Source organism: Plectropomus leopardus, chromosome 13 (genome assembly GCF_026936395.1).
Source record: "Plectropomus leopardus strain MGB_pleo_1.0 chromosome 13, ASM2693639v1, whole genome shotgun sequence".
NCBI classification, from domain to species: Eukaryota; Metazoa; Chordata; class Actinopteri; order Perciformes; family Serranidae; genus Plectropomus; species Plectropomus leopardus.
This window is the reverse complement of record NC_142188.1, coordinates 19796985-19815991: the sequence shown is the minus strand read 5'-3', so window position 1 is coordinate 19815991 and position 19007 is coordinate 19796985. Positions and strand designations below refer to the sequence as shown.

At 37.9% G+C, this 19007-nt stretch overlaps 1 protein-coding gene across 6 annotated transcripts in view; it reads left to right on the top strand.

Moving 5' to 3' along the window:
- Window positions 1–117: 117 nt before the first annotated feature.
- The window catches only part of dst (dystonin), a 129205-nt gene continuing 110315 nt past the window's right edge, over window positions 118–19007 (top strand). For 5 of the 6 annotated variants that reach the window (XM_088086187.1, XM_088086189.1, XM_088086186.1 and 2 more), the window contains exons 1-4: window positions 1492–1752; window positions 2069–2100; window positions 3405–3593; window positions 9752–9965. In XM_088086187.1, the coding sequence (XP_087942313.1) occupies window positions 1569–1752; window positions 2069–2100; window positions 3405–3593; window positions 9752–9965 (619 nt within the window). In that variant the 5' untranslated portion in view covers window positions 1492–1568. Of the gene's footprint in view, window positions 189–1491; window positions 1753–2068; window positions 2101–3404; window positions 3594–9751; window positions 9966–19007 lie in introns of those variants that run through there. The other variant, XM_088086183.1, reaches the window with a different exon arrangement.

The following is a 19007-nucleotide window of genomic DNA, read 5'->3' as shown; positions in this document are numbered from 1 at the left end:
ATTTATGCATTGTGATTATGTGGACATAACGTTTATGTTGCAACTACAGTCTTAAACACAACATTCATGCTTACATGTAACTCACAGCATCCAATTCAAGTCTCTTTTTTTTGGTAGGTTTCAGTCTTCTTGGAGGACTGGCTGAAATGATCATGGGAGGAACATCTCACAGAAATGACCAGGAAAATGTGAGTAATCCAATAATAATAGCATTTATGCAGCTTTTCTATTTGTCTGTATTGCAGTAAATACCACTATATTGCACATCTCTAACAGAAGACACATAGAATAAGATGAGTAAATTTGTTTCAAATAAAATTTTATTTGAACTCAAAACTCACCACACAGAAATGTATACGGACCATAGCCTGTATATAAAAAAACAATATATTGACATTATATTTATGTATGGGTCTCTCGTCTTAGGTTTTGGAATATCACAAGCGTTGTCTTATCCTGGTTTTAAAGCCTGCATTCTGGTAAATTGATGTAATTTTTTTAAATATAACGGACTGTTCTAGGTGTTTCGTTATTTACCTTTACCCACTTAGTCATTATATCAACATCACTAGCATTTCTATAGAAAATCTAACTAAGTACTGTAAATATTTTATGAAAGTGCCAATAGTCAACCCTATACTGGTGCAATATGAAAAGCAAGGTATTCCCTTAAAATCTTTTTTATTTTCTCCATATCGCCCAGCTCCCATCTTGACATACACACTGACAAACAATATGGCTGTTGCATGTTATGTAAGCACGTTAACATAGGCCTACTATACTTTTCCTGTCAGTATGTCAGTATCTTGGCATTTTGTGTGGGTGCAGAATGGCCCTTTAAAATTGCAAATAAAATGCTTTTCTCCGATCACACTTTGCTCATCCAACCAAAGAAAAAACGCTCTAAATGATATCAGTTCATCCAAAAATATTACATAACCCATGTTGGATTATGATTAGAGTTTGTTCCTATTTTTTGCTCTAATCCTAAAAGAGTTTGTTCATTGCACCTGCCTCATTTTGTGGCCTGTCAGTACAACAGGATACATTTAACTTAGACCAAATGGCAAAATATACCACAAATAAACAGACATATTGTATTACTAATAATACAGTGCAGTAACATTATATTATATGATGAAAGTGCACATTATGTTCTCTTAACTATTTCTCTGTGTTATTTGAGCTCCACAGGCAGACGTATATCTGTGTTGTAGTTTTATTGCTATTATTAGTATGACAGCAGCATTATCGTTTTGGTCAGCGGACTCTGCAGCAGATTACTGCGATGCTCAGCTGAATCTGCTGACTCTCCCTGCCCCTGTCGGAAAAAAAAAATAAATAAAACTTGCGTCTCTGCTGAGTCATGCATTGTACCTCACAATAATGGTATCAATAGTCTGGGCTGTCTACTTTGAACCTGAACGCTTCACGCGGTTTGCTGTGCGATGCTTCACGTATGTCAGTCAGTATCCTTATTCTCATCTTGAGCTTTCAGCGACACATCGGCAGCAGGAGAGGAGCCTGCTGCTGTCTGAGGCTGCGGGATCTGTCCTACATCTCGCCTTATGATGATTGCTGCGGCGTTTTTGGTGCTGTTAAGGCCGTACAGTATCCAATGTGTGCTGCTCTTATTGCTGCTTTTGCTCGGGACTATAGCGACTATTTTGTTTTTCTGCTGCTGGCATCGCAGGCTTCGTAATGGAAAACATCCAATAAAATCAGTGCTCTCCGGACGCACCAAGAACCGCGGTGAGTAGCGCAGGCCAGCCGCATCTCCTCTCCCTGACACCTCATGCCTGTGCAATGCATGCTCTGGATTTATTCATAGTCTGCTTTATCTCTTATGGCAAGCTGGAAAGTATGCATATCCGTAGTATGTGCTATAGCGCAAAACAAACGCATACTCATAGTTGTTGTGTGAAGACACTGTGGGTGTTAGGCTATTAGTTTGTAGCTTAAAATATCTGTATTTTTTGTTAATTATATGTGTGTGTGTAGTTGATATCTGCCATGTCACACTTTATGGTAAATGTTGTCATACTAACATATGTTATCTGTCCTGTAGTGGGCCTCCGATCACATCATTTTCGATCAGAGGTAGGATGAACTTTTTCAATTATGAGCTTGAGTCAGTCCTCTGTAATATCCACCAGCTACAATGACATCATGAGTTTAATATGTGAACGCCTTAAATGCAGCTATGAGCCTCAAGAGTGATATGAGAAATGCTGCACCCAAAAACCCGTTTCTTTGGACTTTTACAGAACTGCATGACTATTTTAAGGACCATGATGTGCGCAATGCGCATGTGTTATCATCAATAAATAATGTCGGTGATTTTGCAGTTTCATTCTTGAAACTCTGTATAATGTGTTCTCATAAACGCATGAGTTAAAAGCGATATGTTATTGAGCCGATAGAAGCCCACTTTATTTTACGGTGCATAAGCTATAGCTTATACAGCATGTCATCATGTTTGATGCCTAAATGTGTCAAGTGGAGCCCCAGCCGCTCCGTTTCCGTTTTACGCATATTGCTTTCAAAATAAAAGTACGACATTAACCCTTTATAACCTCCAGCTTAAAACCACGGCCACAGCTTAGAATCAGCAATGTTATTTTATGCCAAAAGCTTAAATTTCCTGTGTTTTAGTGGGCTAAGTGATCTTCTAACATGGTCTTTGGGAAGGAATCGTCTGTATAATTGAATTCAAACTAAAACTAGAAAGATGTTGGTGAAAGGTAATAGTATTATATCCTAATAAAATTTTTACCAAACTCATCATTTATTGAAAGTATCATAGAGGCGTGTAGGCTTATTGCTCTAAGTTAGTATATGTGTTTACCTAATACACTGATACCTAAAAATAAACCTTTTTGGGGTTTTTGTGATTGTCTGTGGTCTCTAACTTCTCGTGGTTGCCTTCATATGCAGGTTATGTTATTGAACCACAGGACACTGAATCCCTACTGGCTCAGTACTGTAGCTGGTCAGGATTCAGTATCACGTTCAAGGTTACAACAGCAGGACAGTTGCTGAGCCATAATGTTGTAAAGCAGTCTCCCTGATCATTACCATAAAAATATGAAGTCAAATAACAGACGGCTCTTAAAGAAAATGTATGGGTCTAATAAAGAAAGCAATAGATAAAAAAAAAAAAAAAAGCAAACCGTTACATTGTTTGCTCCCTCTTCTCTAGTGATTGGAGTTGCTGAATCATCTTTTATCATCATCTGACTCTGAAATCTAGGTCATATACCTCTACAGTGCCTCCCTAGCTTAAGAAACTTGAGTGGAGATACAATTATTATTCATATTATGATGGGAGCTTTTAATTTTTCTTGCTTTGTCCGCTGAAAGTATAATCTGTTGCCAGCTTGACATTTGCTTTTGTTTCCCAGGGCTTCAGGCACAGTCCACGTCACGCAAAAAGGAGCATACATGCTCGAGTGACAGAGGAAAAACCCAATCTGGTTGAGATTCCTGAGAGCGAACCAGATTCATCATCGACTCTAAGAAAACGCAAAGTCAAGAAGAGAGTCCTGCCAGAATTTTACCAGTCTGTACAAGTCACCCCCACACGCAAACCTGTAGGTACCCCCCTTTAACTCTAAGCATGATTAATTCTGATACTATTTTTTGCTTGCTCCCCTCTACTGGGACATCAGTGTGCCTCTGAACCTGGTAAGGATTCAATAGGTTGCTCAAGGACACAGGGCAAATGTTTGTCTGCAGAGTGTAAACCCTGCTCCTAAAGGATGTTCATTTACAGATCCTATGAAAGTTCTTCTGACCTTGTATCCCCGTGTGAATGGTTTAAGTATTGATCATGAGATAAATAAAAAAGCATGTCGGAATCTCTTCAATTTATGAAACTGGCAGATTTAAAACAAAAGAAAATGAGGATCTTAAAGTCACTTCAAGAGACATTTAAAGAGACAGTTCAGCCCAAATTCAAATACTTCTTTGTCATCTTACCTGTAGTGCTATTTATCAGTCTAGATTGTTTTGGTGTGAGTTGCAGTGTGTTGGAGATAAAAAAAAAAAAAATACATTTGAAAAACTCAACATATCATGACCCAGGTACTCAAGATAATCCATAGACCTTGTTGGGCAGTTTCGTGTAGGAACTATTTTCTTTCTACTGAACTACACCTGATGACCTGCACAGAGGGAAGCGTGCATCTACTGCTAGCTCTTCTAGCACCACTGAGTTAGCTAACATTACAGCTCGGCTAAAGAGGGTGCCATCAATGTTTGCATCTCCCTCTGTCTCAAGCACGAGCCTCATGCCTATGAGTAAATGCACGATCCCTCTGCGTAGTTTGAGGAAAAGGAGTAGCTCACAACAAGGTCTGTAAATTATCCGGGTCATAAATTCTGGAAAGAGTCATTGCTGTTGAGTTTCTCAAATGTATGTTTTAGTGCTTTGAGCACCACAAGATGAGTGCCATCTAGTTCCATTATATTGAAGAGAAGGTAGACATCTCCACACGCTAAGATTCAGTGTGAGCGAACAAAACAACTTTATTAGTAAAACTGCGAATCACAATTAGTTAAATCTCTTGCGTTTCTATATTTTTTAATATAGCAGTTGTTAAGGTGATGCAGCTTAATCTTAAAAAAATATGATATGTATGTCTTGCATTAGCAGCTCACTGAGCATTAAATCCTTTATCAATGCAACATTTGTTGGCCATTCTGTATTTACAAGAAGGAGTACTCAAGCATATGTAATTGTCAGCTTTTTAACCAATTTCCAGTTTGAATTTCAAATTATAATCCACTGTTTTAACAGATTCTATTATATCTTTTCATTTTGCCTTATTGTAGTCATCTTGACATGTTAATACGTGTCCTCTCTAATCCACTGTAAGTCTGTTAACAATTTACTATGTTGGCATGGGAACATATCCTCATATGGATCAAGAGCTCAGCTCTTTGTTAACAATAGTAAGGCCCTCAGTGTTTCCTCTCTGCATCTTTGTTTCATTGTGAATTAGCCGCACTGCTTCTAAACAGGAATATGCTCACCATCCTTCAATAGTTTGCCAGTTTGTTTCAGATGTGCATTAAAAAGTAATGTGTGGAGAGAGACAGTGTAACATCTGACATGTATATTGATCCATTTCTTCCTGGAAGGGAACATATACAGGAACAGAGAGCTGAGGAATCACAGGGCCTCAGCTGGAAATGTGCACTTATGGGAACATAAGGCTTAACCACATCGGGCACCTTTGGTTTGTTGGGCTCTCTTTATATGCTGCTGCTCTAATCTGAGAACATCTTTTTCTTGTTACAGAGAAATGAATCCTGATCCCACATTCACAGAGTCAACAGATCTGTGGGTGTTTGATTTTTAATGTCATTTATTGTGTCCAGAACATTAAATATCCTTTTTCTCCCTACTGTTAAGGACTATAGCCATTAACACTATGTAAAGTTCTAGTTAAGCACAAGAATCGACGTGTCAATGATGTTTGAACTGACTTTGTTCAAAGGAAATGATTGATCTGTGTGACACTGTTGCAACTTGCTGCTTTCATTGGTTGTGTTGAAACATTGCAGATAACAGGCTCCAACAGCTTGCCAGTGTCAGCAAACAACATATATATCAGATTGACCAGTCATGTCAGTATGTTAGTTGCTTCTGATGTCTCTAAACCAAATATTTTGGTATGTGAAAAACAATTTCCAGTTAAAGCTTTACTGGGTAACTTTTATTAAAAAATGTAACTCTTTGTGATATTTGCTGAGATGTTACTATATCCTTACAGTACACAAGACAAATCTGTGTAAAGGAAATCCTGTTCCTTTGCATCCTCATAAAGCTCATCATGGCTTTTGCAAGAATTCATCGCATCTTAACTAAAACAACCAATCAGAGCGGAGGAACCCTTTAATGCAGCTTTCAGTTATGTCAATCACTGCTCATGAACTGCAGTTTAACTGTGAAACTGGGCAGCTCTGATCAGGTATGAATCAACATCACTTTATTGGCAGTACATTTTAGTGTACTGCCTTGTTGTAAACTGAGAAAGTTTGCTCCAAGTTTGGTCACAAACTGTCTCATTTTACAGCTAAACAGTGCACTAAAATATATTTCTGAAAACAGTTTAGGTGAGAAATAGGCATTTCAGTGATAAACATTTGATAATATTTTCCAACTACAGCTTTAAGGTTTAAAATTGTATTGATACATTTGTTGTGCAGGTGAAATACTTAACTTGGCAGTAAGTAAGAGATAAACAATCCTTTCTTTGCCAGGTTTCACATACTTAAACCACAACAAGAATAGCAATTTGGAGATTAATGGAATCATGAGCGCTTCAAAGTGTGTTGTTAGTGAGCAGACTGAAAAACGCAACAGTCCTTTATAAACTTGTGCAGGCCGAGGTCAGCCCATCATGCATCATTCATGATAAATTAGCATGTGTAGCGTGCGCTGAATTGAGCAAAATAATCCAGAATGTGTGCCTTGTCTTGGTGAAACCATGTTGTTTTTTTTAAACTGATAATCTCTTTGAATGACCCTGCCTAGTGTAAAGGAAACACTAACTACTTCTTATATTCTATTTACAGCAGGTCAAGCCATTGAAGTCCACTACTAAAACAGAGGTTACAACACTGATGAATCTGGTTGTGAATTAAATATTTTATAAGTGCATCTCGATCTATTAATATAATGTCACTCCAACTGAATAGGACCTGCACATATTTCAAGTATTCTGTGTGCATGATCATTTTATTTTCACTGATACCCTGTAGCCACTGTATTTTCATATGTTGCTAACAATGTTGAATAGGTAAAGGTGACATCCTTATATCTTTTTTCTTTATCTTTTCTTTTTTTACCATAAAAGCTGTGAAGATAAGAATATTGGGTATTAGCCAAGAAAAAAAAGAATTGTATACACCTCCTTATTGAGCATATAAGCATTGATAAGCCTCTAATCTTTCAACTTTTCTTTTATCTCTTACAGTTTGCTCCTTCTATTAAAGACAGTGAAAAACATACTTAAGAGAACAAACACTTTTTCTATAGCAGCCCAAGTAATAATTATTTCATAACAGCGTGCATAAACTATCATTGAGTCGTGTTTTTTCCCTTTTAGGGATAGGAATTATGAATAAGCAGAAAGCTGGTAAAAATTGCAACACTAAGCTGTCTTTTCAGCACTGACTTTTATCCTGATGAAACGGGTGCAATGATGAAAAGGCTGCTAATATTAACAGCGTGTAGCTTTTATCAGCTCGGCACTGAGAACAGACGCTCACTACTACTGCCGTATAAAAATAGAAATTATTTTCTTTTCCCCTTGTAGAAATGCTTACAGAGGTTTTTGAGTTCATCCTCCATCTTTATATTAATGAATGTTTACCTTTTAACACCATCAGTGTTGTAGACGTATTCCCTAATGTTCATTAGTAGGGGAGACTGGGTATGGTTGTGACAGCGCAACTTTCACCAGGAAGAGATGAGTCATGTAATGCATTTATTGTGTGATCACTTCCTTCCTGGGCTTGCATGTGAAATTCATAGTTGTATGAAGATTAGTACAGCCAAAAACACCAGTTTTAAGGTATTTAAGTATTTTTTGCACCAAGTCTATATTTTGATTGGTACCGACGCTGATGAAATTAGAATTGTTTCATTTGTGTGGGATTAGAAAGTATTCTAGTATACTCTCCTTTATATATTACATTGGCGTTTTGGACGATAGGTGGGTATATACCTGGGTATACCCTCCATTGGACCACTTGTAACACCTTTTGAAAACTAACCCCAATGGCAAAAAAACATATTTCATCTGTCTTACTCCTTTTTCAGCATGCAAGCAGAGTTGGTGAGAAAAACTAAACTAAACCACTCAAGTCTGAGCTAACACATCACTCAAAAAGTCTTCAATGTGCAGCAAGAGGATGTCTTGACTGGTTACTTGACTGACGCAGCAGACTTGTATTATGGACTCAGTCAGTGTGAGGTACTAAGCATATGACAAGTACAGGTTAGCAAGTTATACATGAGTAGGAATTGGTTATTAGTGTATATAACCTGTCAGTTTTTGAATGAGTATTTAATTTTTGGGGGGTAATTTTTAATTATGCACCCTTAATAATTTACCCCTGTAGTGGGGCTGGTTCTAACAGTGGAACTCTTTGTATTTTTAAGATTATTTGGGGGCTTTTTGCTTTTAATTGGCAGGATTACACATGAGAGGGGAAGGATATGCAGCAAAGATCGAGGTTGGAATCATACCTGCGGCCACTGCAGCAAGGACCCACCCTTTGTACATGGGACACCCACTGAGAAAGTCACTGATAGCCCGAGAACTTCTTGTATTTGACATCCATTAATGAATTCTGTTGTATAGTTAAGTAAGTTGGGAACATTGCTGTTTGTAGAAGACATATAAAGGTAATTTGTGTTCAAATTTGAGAGCACTAACACAAATTCTGCAAGTTATAGGTGCTCAGACAAAAACTGTTACAAATATACCTGCTCTCCCTTATACTTCCTCAGGATCATAGCTTTCTATGTTAGTTTGCATTTCCCCTTTAAATACTATTTTATCATTGAGCACATGAGGTGTCGTCATACAGGTATTGGCTCACCCTCCTCCTCCATCCGGTTTTGTTTACTTGTTCTGTTGCTCAATCCCAGGTGTGTCAGGGTGTACCATGACATTGCAACAGAAAGTCATTAATCACAGTTTACTATGAGAATTTTGTTGCATTTATTGGAATGAAAGGTCTGAAACGATTCAAGGAAGAATAACAAATCTGATATAATCCTCACAAGGCTGCATTTAATGGTGTAAAGAGTTTTTCTTATTAGATTTCAGTTAAATTAAATTTAAACCCGCTTAAAACCTGCTGTAATCCCCTTTTTGTGCTCCCATGCTCTTCTCCATCCTCTCAAATAATTAGCTCAGCATATGTTACTACTTTCACTGCACCTTATGTGGAAAACACCCCATGGGACACTTATGTAATTGTATCCAAAGTCCACTCAGCAGTCTTCTCTCTGTGGATCTAATGTTGTGAAACCCTGCCATGAGAAGCTGTGGCAGCCCGTGTCCTCTCATTACCCCCGCTTTTGATGTTTTTGTAGCCACCCCGCACCTTTTGTGCAGGGATGGCGCTCTAACACCGTCGTCGCTGTCGGTGGCTGCTGTTGTTGGCTACCGGGTATGACGCGGAGCCACATGCAGTCTGCTCTCCCATCACGGTCCAGCTCTGCCTCGACAGCACACAGCGTACCATCCGCTCAGCCCTCTGGAGATCTGACATCACCTCACATCCTTAATGCTCCGATAAGGAGACCAACTCGTGGCCGGAGCATCTCTCAAAGGGCGTGGCACCGCTTTTTGGATTTGACGCACAAATGTGTGACTGGAGCTAATAACGCGCAAATAGGATTGTAATTTTTCTTCCAGCTGACAGCTATCCATGTATACAGTGGTAAGTCTTATTGTTGACCTGGCGGGGGAGCCAGATACTATTGATTTCACATTGCCTTCATTTGGTTCAATCTTTTATTGTTATGGATCATTGCGAGCTGGTGGCGTCTTCACACCTGCGCTGACATTACGCACTTTGACCCGCGATGGTGAGAAAGAAAGGGATTAATGTTATTCAGCGCTACGTCCTCAATCATTTTAGCTGCGTGCGTGTATGTGTATGTGTGAAATCAAGACAAGCATTGTTCTGTTTTTCCTTATCCCCGTTTTCTTTTGTCTCACAGAGCTCCAGTTCGGGGAACCCTTCCCTGCACTGCTCCATGTCTTCCTCGGCGGATTTCTCAGACGAGGATGATTACAGTGTGAAATCTGGGTCGGCATCACCTGCACCCGGGGACACTTTACCCTGGAACCTGCCCAGGCATGAGCGGTCCAAGCGGAAAATACAGGGAGGATCCGTGCTGGATCCGGCGGAGAGAGCCGTGCTCAGGATCGCAGGTGAGGGGCAGTCTCCCTGTTGTCCGTTTAACACATGCTAACGAACCGTAGCGACATAAACAATGAGAGAATAGACTGCGATATACGGTGGATGTGGGTGCTGCATGAGCTCATAGCACTTGTTAGGGTGACATCTTCTCCTGGTAGCAAATCCCCCGTTTCATTTAGGGACATAGGGGCTGGATTTGTAGTACATGTGACGGTATTTCGGTCTGATTTTATTCTGGTAGGCTACAAAATTGATTTAAAAAATTATGAAAATTATGAATTTCATTACTTTGTGTCAAATCAATAGCTAAAACACATTTTTAGTGTAGGGTTATCTTTTTTTTTTTAATGTGAGGATTATTTCAACAGTAGTTTATATTTAAAGTCAGGTTGGCAAATTCAGACGTAAGAAATAACACAAATCCCTCTGACATAAACTTAAGTTTGTTTCACATTTGATAACATGCCTGGAAGACTGAGGTTTTAAAGCGCTTAACTACTTTATAATGAGACTTTGACACTTTTTGACATTGTAAATCGATACAAGGAGTGCTGTGGGAATATTATTAGGCTGGTATATGTATATATATATATTTTTTTAAAAATCAGCTATTTATTTATTTTTTCTTTTTATATGTGTATATTTTTTAAAAACGTGAATTAAAAAAAGTTGAAAATAAAAGTCAGGTTGATAGATTAGACAGAAGAAATTATGTAAATCCTTCTGACGAGGACTGACGTGCTTGGAAGACTTAAGTTTTATAGCACTCAACCACGTTATAATGAGAGTTTGACTCTATTTGACGTTGTAAATCGATATAAGTAGTGTTGTGGGACGCTTGGCACCTTAAATTTTTTTAAATGAACTTTTTTTGGTTAGTAGGGAAGTGTATTAGTTTTTTTGAAAGCTGCGCTTATTTTTTCTTTGATGACTCATTTTTAATGTAGCCTATGTTTAAAAAATGATTTGAGTTGAAAATAAGAGTCAGATTTGTAGATTCAGACAGAAGAAACAACACAAATCCTATCAACGTGGACTCTTGTACGTTAACATGGTTGGAAATCTTGGAAATGTGGCACTTAATTTTATTAGTATAGTATTTTTTGTGACATCCGTTGCAGCTGTTGGAGTTTTTATGCACAGACATGCATATAACACCAAACAGTACTCTTGTGAAGCTGTTGGAAGACTATGGCAGGTGTGCAACAATGAAAAAGATCGTGGTCCATGTTACGAGCCGGTACAGGGACGCCTGACAAGGAAAAGCGTTTATTATTACACACTGTAAAAAATGAACAAGTCATTCAGTCTGGTTTTATCATCGTAATTCACCTTATTATGCCATTTCCTGCATATCTGGACTAGAGTCGGGGACATTTAGCCTCTTGTCTAAAGAAAATACGGTTTAATAGTTTTTTTTATTGACATTTAGGGCTCTGCATTGGCTCAATTGACACTTTGAGTCCGACATTTTTTGTAGTGCAGCGCGTCCGGCAGTCCTTCCTATCAATCTCGTGAACTCTGGGGAGGAAGTGTCGCCTATTGGACAGAGCGCAGACAAGGGAGGGATGTAGGGCGTTTCCTTTAGTGCAACAACAGCGCCGATCACTCTCGAGTCCTCCGCACGCACACACACACACATGCTCACAAATACACACACACACATACACACACACACACACACACACACGTTGTGTCCCCGTCCGCCGCTGGTGAATGTCCAGTTTGTGGAGCCCGGGTTATGGCTCAGTACGCACCGCAGGGCTATGGTCTCTCGGACGAACAGGAATACCTCCAAGCATATGAGGATGTTTTGGAAAAATACAAAGGTAGGATCGATGCTGACTGGATCTTGTTTAGGCTTTAAGAAATTGCCTGATTTGTGTTTGACAGTTCAGTGACTGTCAGCCTGCCCCCTCTCTTTCTGGTGACTGGCTGGTGTTAGTGTCTTTATCCCTGCTGCAGTGGAAAAGTGGGAATATTTCCTGCATGACATCACAATTAGGCTGCATTTTAGTAGCCAGGACAAAGGCTTTATTATGATTTTTTTTAATGATCTGATTATTTTAGAGGATTATTCCCCCAGTTTGTAGCTGATCTATGGAAAAATTGAGCTAGAAATATGTCTGTCAAACCCGATAATTACAGTGTCTACATTGGTTGTGTCAAATTGAAAGGTCGAAACAGAAATCAAGTCTAATTTTTGAGTAAATCACAATATAAATGATCTATTTGTATATTTTAAGGGTTAATATCATTGACAGAGTATTCCTCAGCTGACCTATGTGGTGTCTAACAGCAGACAGGACAATGACATAGCAGGATGAGGCGTTAGCTCATAGCTCACTTCATGTCGCTGCTCCTTTTGGGTCCATACATCTCATTAATTAAAGCAAATCCATCACACATAAGAGGTCCACGTTATTCAGTGTCTCTTTGACAGCTAGAGCTCGCTGACAAAGATCATCCACATGCACTCTGAGGCCAGGCCTGTGGAGATCTGCTGGAGCTGAATTCAAACTGACAGCCGGGATTTTAACTCTTGTGCCACCACAAAAGAAACCAACAATAAATGGCATAAACTGTGCACTTTTGTACTGAATGCTTTGCCGTGAGCATGTACTCTCAGCTGTTGAGTATTGAAGCCAGCAGGGCCAGTCAGCTGTGGTATATGGCTTAAACGGCCTGATTGGACTCTAACAGGATCATATGATGTAGCATCATTAGGAATCTGTAGCTGCTTTCTTCAGGCAGAGGAGCTGTTATACACAGTGAGCTTCTTTAACTAACTCTGCCATTCGTTTTTACATATTTTATATTGAGTTTTTGGGATATTTGACTTCCTGCTAGTTGTTGCATGAACGATGGACTTTTTAAAGAAGGGTAAGGCATTGTAAATTGTATTTTATTCAAAATGTATTACATTTCGAAATTTATGGACATGTTGTAGCTTCAGAGGAATGCTGCTGATTTTTATTTGTGTCCTCAACTGAACCGTTTTATCACACTTTCTGTTTCTCAGAAGCAAAACTGACTCTAGTGACTCTTATTAATATTCCTCTACCCATAAATGAGTGATCCTGGTGGAAACATGAGATCAGCTGGTGAGCTAATCATTACATCCAGCAGACTCACCTCCAACTCTGTGTCCATCAGCTTTGTTTGCATCATGGCAGAAAACACATTCCAGCTTTTGACTATCGAAGCAGAATGAATTTATAAACACTCATTCACTAGAGGTCAGTTAAGGAGCGATGCGAACCAGTTCATCACTGATTTGCAAAGTTGCGGGTTGTTCTTTCTGAGAATAGTGGAGAGTGAGAATTGGAAAGCGTTAGAAGGTTAAATCTCTGGCTGTTGAAGCCACCATAGCAGTGAATTCAAGTGTTTATGAGCGATAGGGCTAAGTGATGCATGTTTATCACAATGTCAAATATCTTCGCTCTTCTTAAAACAATTTATTCTCCATGTAAGTTTGTCTTTCCAGTCATGAAAATGGTCTAGAAGTGTATTGTTTCCATAAAAAAAAATTGTTTACTTCTCTGCAGCCAAGATATTTGTCTTTAGGGCGCTGGCTAAGTGCTGGAAAAGTCACTATTTTTACTTTAATTTTATTTGCAGTCATTGGGATCATCCAGAGCCCCAAGCTTCAGTCCATGTGATTCACAGAGAATCACTGGGAGACATTTTCATGACAAAATCATCAACAGTAACCAACAAACACAACCAAACAGCCTACAGGCCAGCTTTAAAGTAGGAAACAGAACTGGCTTTGTCTGGACATAGCAAAATGTTGCATTAGATAATTTTTCATATTTAACGCTGGAAGTTCAGGCAAATGTAGTGTAACGTATTGTTATTGTCTGTGCTGTTGAGTTTATTGTTATGTTGGAGCTTGTCACGTGTTGTCTGGATTAATTCCAGAGTCATGAGACACCTCTGAGGTAATGACAGCTGTCAGTTTCAGAGAAAAGATAATAACAGGAGGAAAAGGATGTACAGGCTTTATTGTAGTGAATGAGTGATACATTGTTTGGTAGGTTTTGCACTTGTTCACCACCAGTGTGACCTTTGGTGAACTCTGATATATAAATACATGGGAAAATCACAGAAATGCAGGTTGAGGCCCTGAACTCTGTTTGACAGAAATGTGATTTCAGGAATTTTGGTGATTAAGTATAAAAAGGGGAGCATGCATGTTGTTTTTATCGCTCCAGCTGTAAGAATGCCACACTAATTAGGTATTAGAGTTAATAGTACACTAAACAGAGGATTTGCTGTAATTCAACACAGGCTTTACAAAAGACTGTAAACTTGAGGAATGAGTTAAAGACACGGTTTCTTAGACACACACAACAGTAAACGGCACTGGGCAGTGGCTCTGTGGGATCACAGTGTTCCAGTCGAGCCTGCTCGGTCGGCCGTCAGCATGAAGGGGCCATCGAGTTTACCAACAGTTGATCATCCTCTGACATCAGGGAAGATTTAATGGATTAAACATTTGGTGGTTCGGTCAACTCCTCTTGAAGTTCATTTTGTTTTTAAGATACCATATGGCGTAAATTGTTTTATCAGATGGAAAGCACAGTGTAATTACAGAGTTGAGCCCAAATAACCAGCCTTTGATTATGGAGAGCCTTGACAGTCCTGCAGATAATACCCACACCATTAGAATTTAAGAAGGATAAAATATCTTTAGAATTTTTGAGAAATGAGAATGAAAGAGGACTGTGATCAGAACAATTAAATAATGTAATGTATGTAATAATGTATTGAAAAGGACACTAGGTAATGCTTAGTCACTGTAAGTTCACTGCAGCCCATGAAATAGTATTGAGAATGGGATGATATATGATTTAATCTTGGATCGCTATAGAAAACACTTACAATAAATGAATCAAGGTGAATTTCCATCATTGGGATGGTGAATAACAGTAAAAGAGACTGCAGAAACAGGCTGCATATGCATCAACCTAAAGAAAATGCAAAATATCTTAATCAAGCATTACAATATTTCATATCCAAAGATGTGATTCCATTTGCACTCGTGGAAAAATCCTGGATTTTTAAAATTTTCCACTAAAAAGGATGTGTGTCCTACCTGTGATGCAATATTTATTTATTTTTTTTAGCAAACTGTAAGTCATAGTGATTCCAGTATGTTTTCATGCAGTCTTATTTAACAACAACAACAACAACGACAACAACCATAATAATACATTTAATTTCATATTTTGATGTTTATTGTAATAATATTGTGCATCACAATTATTTAAGTCAAGATCGTCACATGATACTTTCATATCATCCCATGCCTAATAGTCGCCGAAAAATCTGTTTTAATTTAGTAACACCATCATCAAAACCTTCATAAAGCTCATTTTCTGAGTGCAATATGATTAAAAGATGTGATAGATATTAACCATTTTAAGGCTTGTTGTTAAGCAGAGATCTTAAAACAAAACACATCTTATGGACATATACAACCTACTGACTGTTTGACATTTTATTTCTTTAAGAAGAATCACGTGACAGCCATATACAGCCAGCGCAGAGCCTTTAGTCTTTAGGATGTGATGGGTGTGGTCTGTCTGAATCACTGTGCTCTGCATGATATGACATAATCTCTTATGACAAGAGGGATTTCTGTGGATACATTAAGAAACATATGGTTTTGAAACACAACCTTTTTAAAAACTTGTATTATCAAACACAGAGATGAGTGAGAGAGCATTGTGGTTTTTGCACAGTCACTGCCTTTGTCCATCCTCCTGGGCCGTGCCCAGCCCAACCCCTCTGCTCTATGTCGACAGCCCACTCATCACATTCAAATGGCCCAGTGGCCCACACACGCAGCAGGCTGCCTCTATGGAGACGGTCTGCTACCGTACAAAAGACACTTTGTTTTTATGGGAGCAGCATCCAAGTTCCAGAGACTTGTTCATGTGTCAAGTTGACGATAGTGACACTCCTTGTTTCAACATTGAGGAGTCACACTTTGAAAGTGGTCTAACCCACCCACCTCAGCCCACAGATTAACATTCCACATTAAATATTGTGCATGAATAATTTAGCCTCCGAAAAAGAGAGCACTAATGCAATAATTTATATACTTTTTAAAAAACAATAGAAACGTGCATCATATATTTAAATTAAACTTAGTTTTTAAGATCACTTAATCATGTTAAAGAAGAGAATACACATACATATTACAAGTAGTCAGAGTATCAGAAGGTCATTAAAAAATCTTAAATTCAATTTGTAAATATTAGGATTTAAAAGTAACTAAATAGTCTTAAATTTCAACTTGTGATGTCTTCATTTACACAAACATTTAACCTAATTTCATTTATCCATCTTTAAATGTACTTTTTGATCAAAGTGATTCACGCTCTTTTGTGTGAAAGTCAATATTTCTATTGTTCCAAATCTTTATACCCACCTCTGCACTGAAAACTGTCTTTTTACTTTATACTTGCACTTAACTGTTGGAAAAATGTAGATAAACTATACTCACTCTAATAACTAGACTCCTACATTAAACCTGCTTCTGCTCAGAACCACATTTATGTTTACCTGCAATGCTTGAATTAAAAAAAAGAAGATGATTGTCCAAAAGTCAGTCTTGAGTTTGATCGCTAATTACCTTAGAAAGGTCTTAAAAAGCATGAAATGAAAGTGTCTGATACATGTAGACACCCCGTACATACATGAAATGACTACCAGGCAATCATTTTCCTCTTTAATAAAGCAATTTCTTATTTAAAGCAAGTCACATTTTATCTTTATTCCTATACTAGGAGATTTTCAGAAAAAAAATATATTTATTTGATAGCTGCACAGTTGAAACGAACTTATTTAAACTAACATACAGCAGATCTGGTTTAAAAATATGAACAAATACAAAGTATAATCACTGGGCTATCTAATTATCAAGGGTCTTTTCACAGCTACTCCAGCCAAAATCCTAAGTGCTAATGGATAAATAAGTGCATTAGATTTTCTGGATCCGACTCCAGCTTGGTGCTCCGTAATTTCACAATAACATTTAGCAGCTGCTGCTTGTTGGTTTCATTTTACAGGTTTCACCCACAGGAGGTCTTTTTCGCAGATCAGTTTATATCTGAAATGTTGTTTTGCTGTTATTGTCCATGAGTTTTTTTAGATTTTAGTTAAAAAAAAAAGAAAAAAGAAAACCTTCTACAGCAAATGTACAGTACTTGCTAAAACATAATATTGTTGTCATGGCCAAGCCCTTTATTGATCTAATCAATAGACTTCATGGGCAGGGTAATCCAAACCAGCAGAGCTCTCAGAGAGGTTTTAATCAAATCTCTCTTTAGCTACAGATGTGTCTGTGTTTTAATCATATATTAGTCTCACATGTATCATTTGGATATATACATGCATTTTTCCTCTAAAATACATTAATTAATTCTCTTCATATGTTGTTTAGGAAGGTATATAAAATCTAATTTCACTGCGGTCCCATGCAGTTGCGTTAAATGTGTGTCCGAGTGTGACGCCTGCTCACTGTATTATTTCTGAATGTTGTATTTACGTAAATGCTGTCATGGTGATGGGAAAAGCAGCATGACTGAAACTCATTCCACAGCTTTGCTTAGCTCCTCTTACATGAGATCATCTTGTGCGTCTCTGTCCCAGCCCTGACTCATGCTCTGTAGCCTCTCCTCTCCTCTCGCTCCGGCAGCACCACCCTTATTTCCAGAATGCAGCAGATGCTGGGAAGCTGTCCCACACCAGCAGTAGGAAACAGATTTCTCAACTGTTACATAGGAGGCCAGGAAATAAGTTGTTCCATCTGTTTTTGTGTTAACTCTAAAAGCTTATCACTTTAAAACTGTTGCTATACTCTCACGAATTGTGTGATATCTGCGGGATGTGTTAAAAGAGAGATCAGAGAGAGAGGGTGTAGTGTGAAGATTCAAACTCAATGAAAGTTAGAACCTGAATAAATGAGAGGAGAAACATGACAATTGCAGATACTTTCATAGAGGGCAGGAGGAGACACTGAATAGTTTGATGACTGTGAAAAAAGGAGTGAAACAAATACTATGACCTTCACTATCAATTAGGGCTAGGTATCATTTAGCCCATTAAAACCTGGATCGACATTAGTTTTCTTTCCCTGTGTTGGGTGGCTCTAAAAAGCAAATTTAACCCTTGAAATTTAAGCCAATTGGGTTGATTGCTTTTGAAAACATGATGAAAAAGCAGTAAGTAACTTGGCAAGAAATGTCCCGCAAATTGCAAGAAATTATTAAAAGTCGACAAGAAAATGAACTGAAAATTAGTTTTAAAAAAGAAGAAAATTTTTAAATTCTAGGGAAAATTGTTCATAAAACTATATTTATAATTACTGTAACCATATATTTAAAATTATGTTATAAAAAACTATACATATATATTTTTTCTTCTTTTGGGGATTTTTGGGGGTTTTTGTCTTTCTTTTTTTAGTTTTTTTTTAAGCTTATTTTCAGCTATTTATTTATTTATTTATTTATTTTAACTTATTTCCTGCTAATTTTTTGGCCATGTCTTGCTAAGTTGCTTATTGCTTTCCATGTTTGTGAAATAAGTCAAAGCAGTTTGCTTAGGTTTTAAACTATGAATTCTCAAAGTAGCAACTACTAACTCGTTTGTTGACAGCTCATGTATTACACATACTGTATGTTATTGAGTTGAACTACTACAGACTAATTCAACATTTTTGAAAAGCATCATTTCATCTAGAATGATGCTGAACATTTTCAGAAACATTTGCTTATTTTGGTTTGCATTGAAAGTGGGTATTTATTCAATAGGTGGCCTTTTTGTATTTTGGCAGTTTTCAGCAATCAGTGTTTTTCAGAACAGAAATCTGTTGATGTTGAATGTCAAAAATGTTCACATTAGGTTTCCTGTGTAGCTTCTCAAATTTTCCCACTATCTTATAAAATCTGAAGTAGTTTCGCTGTACATTACTGTAATTTTGGTTGGATATGGCTCCGTCAGCAGTGGAATTTATGGATAAAGAAAGACACCAAATGATG